Source organism: Saccostrea echinata, unplaced genomic scaffold, assembly GCF_033153115.1.
Source record: "Saccostrea echinata isolate AGI-Se365-2 ecotype Australia unplaced genomic scaffold, CSIRO_AGI_Sech_v1 ptg000029l, whole genome shotgun sequence".
Lineage (NCBI taxonomy): Eukaryota > Metazoa > Mollusca > Bivalvia > Ostreida > Ostreidae > Saccostrea > Saccostrea echinata.
The window spans coordinates 5435843-5442534 of NW_026889778.1; the positions used below are offsets into that span (position 1 = coordinate 5435843).

Genomic DNA, 6692 nt, shown 5'->3' on the forward strand with positions numbered 1-6692 from the left:
CCCCCGAGGGTCATGATTTGAACAAACTTGAATCTACAAAACCTGAGGATACTTCTGTATTAATATGACTAATAATGGCTTAGCTGTTCTTGAGAAGAAGATTTTTAAAGATATATCCTATATATCCTAATGGTAAACTTTGACCCCCTAGAGTGTCCCTGCCCTTAACCAAGGGGTCATGATTGGAATAATCTTGAATTTACACTAACTGAGGATACTTCTATTATACTATGACTAATCATTGCTTTGCTGTTCTTGAGAACAAGATTTAGTAAAGACATTTCTTATATATTCCTATGTAAAACTTTGACCCCCTCTTGTGGTCCCGCCCTACCCCCAAGGGTTATGATATGAAAAAAAAAATAGAGTATGTAATGAAGCTTTCACAGAAATTTTATCTTTTCTTGCCCAGTGGTTCTTGAAAAGAAGATTTTTAAAAGATGCCACCAAATTTTTAATTATCTCCCCTTGTAAGAGGGCACAGCACTTCCTGTGAATGAACTTAAATCCTCTTCACCGAATGATGCAAACTTGAGGCAAGTTTGGTAGAAATTGGCTCAGTGGTTCTTGAGAAAAAGTCGAAAATGTGAAACATTTACAGACGACTGACAACAGACCACAGACAGACGCCGGGCATTCTTTGATCAGAAAAGTTCACTTGCGCTTTCAGCTCAGGTGAGCTAAAAAGCATTGTTTTCTTATATAAATATGAATAAAACAAAGCCTATGTAAAAGGTTATAATTTACATATATACAAAAATGTAAAAAAAAAAAAAAAATATTATATTCATTAAAGATAAAATAATCACTATGATCATTTTTTAAACTAAATCTCACAGATTTAAATAAACCTGTACTTTACAAATTCATGAAATAATCTGTTTACTCTCAAAATAATTCTAGTGCATACCTAGATATTTAAGCCGAATGAATCTTACATGGATTCTTATAAAATGACAAATATTTGTACTTCGCACACACTTAAAATGTCTTCTTCTCCCTCTTTGCTTTTGATCATGAGTGTGACGATCCTCCCTCTACTTCCAGACGAACAGAGAAAAAGTATACGGTCTCCATTAGCGGCGGGTCCTTTGAAGAAACCACAATAGTTTTCATCCACGTTTATGAGTAGGTCATGCAGTCTTTTCCCTGATAAAAAGCATCGACTTGATAACATACTGAATTAATATACGCTATGTACGCTGGCACAAATATCCGCAGAAATTTGCTCCAACATACTTAAAGTACATTTTAGGCATATACACTAGACAAAATTGCTAACGCACCACTCAGTATTATCATATGCAAAAAGAACATAAGCCTAGTCGACACGAGTAAATCTAATATTCCATATTGGCGAATGCAATCGGATTTGCTGTTGTCAAGATGTCAACACGCTATAAAATGGATTTCTTGCTTGCAAAAAAAAAAAGAAAAAAAAGAAAAAATCAAAGCCGATTACACACTTTTTTGCACTGACATAAATTTGGTAGTTATACGGATGACGGTCAATGAGGTTGGAACAGCAATGCTATCCCTGTTACTGTAATGATAAAGAGTTCTTTATCTATCATAATGCATAGAAGTAACAAAGTGCTTTAGCATTATCCAGTCAATCGCACTTCCGATTACCACAGATTTACGGGGCAATCTTGCAGTAACTGTAACCGAATATATTGAATGCCGTGGGCACTCATAGAGGACAATTCTTCAACCAGTTTTGGCATTTAAAAGCCTTCCTTTAAGCAATCGTAATATATCTATACATCAAACACAGGATAATGTCTACTGCATGGTGACTGAATGGCAAACTTTCAGTGACCATTCAGTTGACTGAATGGTGCAGTTTCATCCTGTAAAATTTATCATAAACAAGTTTTGAAAAGGTAATTATTAAGTTTTTTATTGTGATGCATTAGTACTTTTTCCCAGTGAAGTGGCAATCTAGTGACAATCTAAGAAATCTGCGTAATTTTCTACCTGTGGAATAAACGGAAATTATGATTTCGTGTAATTGTGACCCCGTGAAAAAATACATTCACAGTATTCAAATGTTAATGTTAAAAATGCTGATATTTAAAAAAAAAAACCTTTTAATGTATAATTATAAACAGATTTTTTTAAGTAAAGGTGTAACATTACTGGATATATGCTGATGCAGATACTTGCTGCAGATTTTCCTAAATTTTATTCTCTATAAGGCCGTTTTACGACCTACGATGAAATAAATTTAATTTATGTAGATTTAGTTCCTTTTTTTTAATCGATTAAATAAAGAGAAATTGAGGGTGGTTTTATTTAAACCAAGTTTATATGGATGTTCCTTGAAGTGTTAGTTAAAAGCGATATATGCAAGTTACATATCATTTCTAAAATAACATGCGTTCAAAATGTGTCACTTGAGGATTAAATTAATTTTCATGAAAAAAAGTTATGCTTCATTTACTTGATGAATATTTTGAATGTAAATCTTACAAAAAAACACTGTATTCATTATGCTAATTGTCATGTATTTTGCTTAATGAACTCATTAAAGAAGTCTTGTTTGTGACTGAATAAACAATATGGTGTAAAAAAAAAATTCAACAAATTTTATATTTACAATAAATGAAGAACCCATTAACACTGAAAATATGAATAGAGTTACCTATTGACTAATTATTTGAGCACTATGTGTAGAAAAATTCTAAACATTTGCATTAAATAAATATTTGTACATGCATAGAAATGAAAGAACATTATAAAAATACTTTGCTTTTATTTTAATTACGAGGGTTGTTCGGAAAGTTCGTGGAAGTCTGCCATGACATTTTTATTTGACGTCATATTGACGTCAAATTATATCCAAATTAGGTAGAAATGTTTTAAAGTGCATTTAAGTGCATTTAAGTGTAAAGAACATTTATATTTTCATTTATATCGTACACATGTCTTATTATATAAATATTGCATGTAGTTGAGTGTAACATTGAAAATTTTCACCCCAAGAAAACCATTGTCAACCTCCCTAACAAAAAAATACTATGGTAAACTATAGTTAACTATAGTTTACTATAGTTAACTATAGTACCAAAGTAAAAACTTTGGAACTTTGAGTTACTATAGTAAAAACTTTGGAACTTTGAGTTACTATAGTAAAAACTTTGGAACTTTGATTTACTATAGTGAAAACTTTGGAACTTTGATTTACTACGGTAAAAACTTTGGAACTTTGATTTACTATTGTAAAAACTTTGATTAAGTACGATAAATCCCATGGAATTATGTTTTTGATTCCCATTCTTTACATTTTATGATATTTCAAGTTTTAGATTCATAAAGCCTTAGAAAACATTTTAAAAAATCGACTACTCCCCTAAAAGAATAATGTACAAGATATGAATTTTAATGTAAAGGTTGTCGCTTGAGCCGATAAAAGAACAATATTTATTTCAATGTATTTAATTTTAATGTTATGCAGATGTAACGTAAGTATTTCTTTTCTTTTGAAAAAAAAATATATTATTAAAAAATTGTCATTTAGAATCAAAATATCTGCTTCATCAACTTCCGTCAAAGTGTATTTTTTTTTAAATTCATAAATGTAAATATTGCATTTGAATTAACTACTTTGTATGTTTAAATAAAGATATACGACAAAAACCAGCCCAAACCAACCCCATATCCACCCCCACCCCTAAAACGGCTAAATAATCAAAAAATAAATAAATAAATAAATAAATAAAAATACAAAAGTTGTTAAACTAATAAAAAAACTGAAACTTTGATTTACTATAGCAAAAACTTTGAAACTTTGATTTACTATAGTAAAAACTTTGAAGCTTTGATTTACTATAGTGAAAACTTTGGAACTTTGATTTACTATAGTGAAAAATTTGGAACTTTGATTTACTATAGTGAAAACTTTGGAACTTTGATTTACTACCGTAAAAACTTTGGAACTTTGATTTACTATAGTTAACTATAGTAAACTATAGTTAACTATAGTTTACTATAGTATTTTTTTGTTGGGGGCGCCTCGGTGACAATGGTTTTCTTGGGGTGAAAATTTTCAATGTTTCACTCAACTACATGCAATATTTATTATATTATACTGAATGATTTTTACAAAACGTATAACAGTGAACCGTGCGCGCATAAATTCTGCGCGGTCACTAATTTTTGGAATATCACCCGTCGTCAAGCAATGTTGACTGTTGCTACGCTGTAGGGCGTGGCTTCATCATTCAGCGGGTAATAGTGTTTTTTAATAAATGTTTCTCGACGAATCAGATTCAACTAATTTACAAGAAAGTATAATATAGTACTATATTTAATCAATAGCAAATGCTATTAAAACAATTATACGTAAATGCTATATATAAACCCTGATAGATAGAGTTATCTGAACAAACTCAGCCTTAACATAGAAGGCTAAAGTATCGCTTATACGAAGAAAATAGGAACACCCCTTTGAAAGGTTGGGGCGGGAAATCCTATCATGGAATTTTTAAGGACGTTCATTAAAACACTATCATTCGGGAGTAGACCAAACATTTCAGTCCTTTGATTTCAGAATTTTCAGCGTAAAAGTAAACATTTTCGTGTAAAAATGCAAGGAGTAGACTGATTCGTGTTATATCAAGAAGAAATTTTACTCCTACTAAAATTTATTACATGAAATAATCTACAAAAACTGATAGCCTTAATTTTAAGTAAAAAGGCTTTTCTTTAAACTATCGTTAAAATAGAGTAAAGTTTTAATTTAGATGTCATAACCACCTTTAGCCAAGTTTATAAGCTGGTAGTCACTTTTTTATGTTTTCATGAAGGTCAAATGCAAATTTTGTTGTTAGTTAAAGGTGATTATGATATGTGTAGGAGTAACCAAACGCTCCCATCCTCTTGAGTTTTACCATTATCCTATATAGTGCGAATACGGATATAGTACATCTCTTTATGACCTGTATCATAACGAATACTGTAGCGTCTTACCAAACAACATTTATCATCAAATTGGATCATTAGCCCGAAGTTTCATGCAGTTTTTAAGGGATACAATTTAACTTGAAATTCTGAAGTCATTGTAGGCCCCGAACGGCCTTAAAGAGAATGGTCCTTTTCAATGAACAGAAATCAAGACATTGAAAAAGGCGTATTGCAATGCATTCTAATGAATGTATTTCTTTTCAAATAGAGGAATAAATTACTATAGTTGTCAAGAATAATACCGATGCATAAGACAGAAAAACAATATATATTTCTTAACATTCCATGCTCAAATATAGGTCCTTAGAAAGTGACAACTAAATTAAAGAAGCTCTAAACAAGAAACCAATGAAAAATGATTTTATATGTTTTATGGACCTTGGGAAAATTGTATCCTATAAAACAGGCTATACTGAAGTTATCTAGTTCATTTTCATAGAGTACATGCAGAATCACTACAGAAAAAAAATGTCAAGACAGTTAATGGAAATCAATGTTGTTAGCTTTCATTGGAAAAACACATGCAAATAATGCTTTCAATTACTTTATCTAGTTCTCATATAATGTTAAGAATACTTTAAAATACTAGTTATTCAACTTGTGTCATTTACTTTAAATTTCTGTCTATTGAGTTTTACATCAGATCATTCTGAGTACATAAAATCACTGATATATCCAGTAAGCAGTATATAGAGTTGTCATAAAGTCAATATTAATTTAGCTGGACTGTACGAATTGACTTATACATAATTATATCATAGAATCGAAATAATCATTTGTTCATTAGATATCTAAAATACTTACCATATGTGTCTTGCCTGTTGTAGACAAGAACTTCAAGAACATCAAACATGTTCTGCAAGTCTATTTTTATCCATGGATTGATTTCGTTGTTAGTGTGAGCAGTAGACAGGCCGTTGTCACAAACAGTTACATTGTCCACAGCGTCTGATGCGTTCTGGTATATAGGGTTATATATTGATATTATACTTGCTGGTTTATTTACTGCAACTATAAAACAAAAGTATGATTTTGTCTGCAATTTTTTTAATAGAAAATACATATGATATTAAAATAAGAAAATTTGATTTCTCCAGGCTAATGATTTTGCCTCATCACTCTAGATTATTAAGTACACTTTAATTCCTTGTTCCTTGCAAAGATAACTTTCTAGAGTGGGAGTTTACTGATAGAATCCATGTTTTCCTCCCACATTCTGTTGGAATTTCTATGGATACTAATTGTGTCCCTCTATAGCCGAGCTTTTTCTGTATTATTATGTATAAGAATCATTCTATAGCTTTCACTTAAAAAGAAGAAATCTCTTGACCAGGTCTTTAATACGACATTAACAATATTCATTTTCAATCAGAAATTGATTTAATATATTCCATCAAACCCAAAATAGAAGGGAAAAAAAATTCATCAGACACATCTATTTCATATTTTGATCCAAGCATTCAACTAGATGTACATAAATGGCACACTAACAGATAAAATTTATAATAAACGATTTGATACAGGCATTCAACTAGATATGCATAAATGGCTTACTAACAGATAAAGTTTATAATAAACGAATTGACTTCAGTTTTTTTAGGTCACCTGAGTTACTCAGGTGACCTATTGCTATCTTTTTTCGTCCGTCGTCGTGCGGCGTGCGTCGTTCGTCGGTCGTAAACTTTTGAACATTTTAAGATTCTTCTCTGGAACCAGTGAACCAA

General features: G+C 30.8%; 1 protein-coding gene across 1 annotated transcript; it reads right to left on the bottom strand.

The window, feature by feature from the left end:
• Positions 1–897: 897 nt before the first annotated feature.
• On the bottom strand, positions 898–6183 carry LOC133194475 (uncharacterized). Its single transcript, XM_061330426.1, has 3 exons — positions 6156–6183; positions 5773–5979; positions 898–1149 (listed from the first exon to the last, which is right to left on the bottom strand). Exons 1-3 carry the CDS (start codon positions 6181–6183, stop codon positions 947–949), a joined length of 438 nt encoding a protein of 145 aa, XP_061186410.1. The 3' UTR covers positions 898–946.
• Positions 6184–6692: the final 509 nt, after the last annotated feature.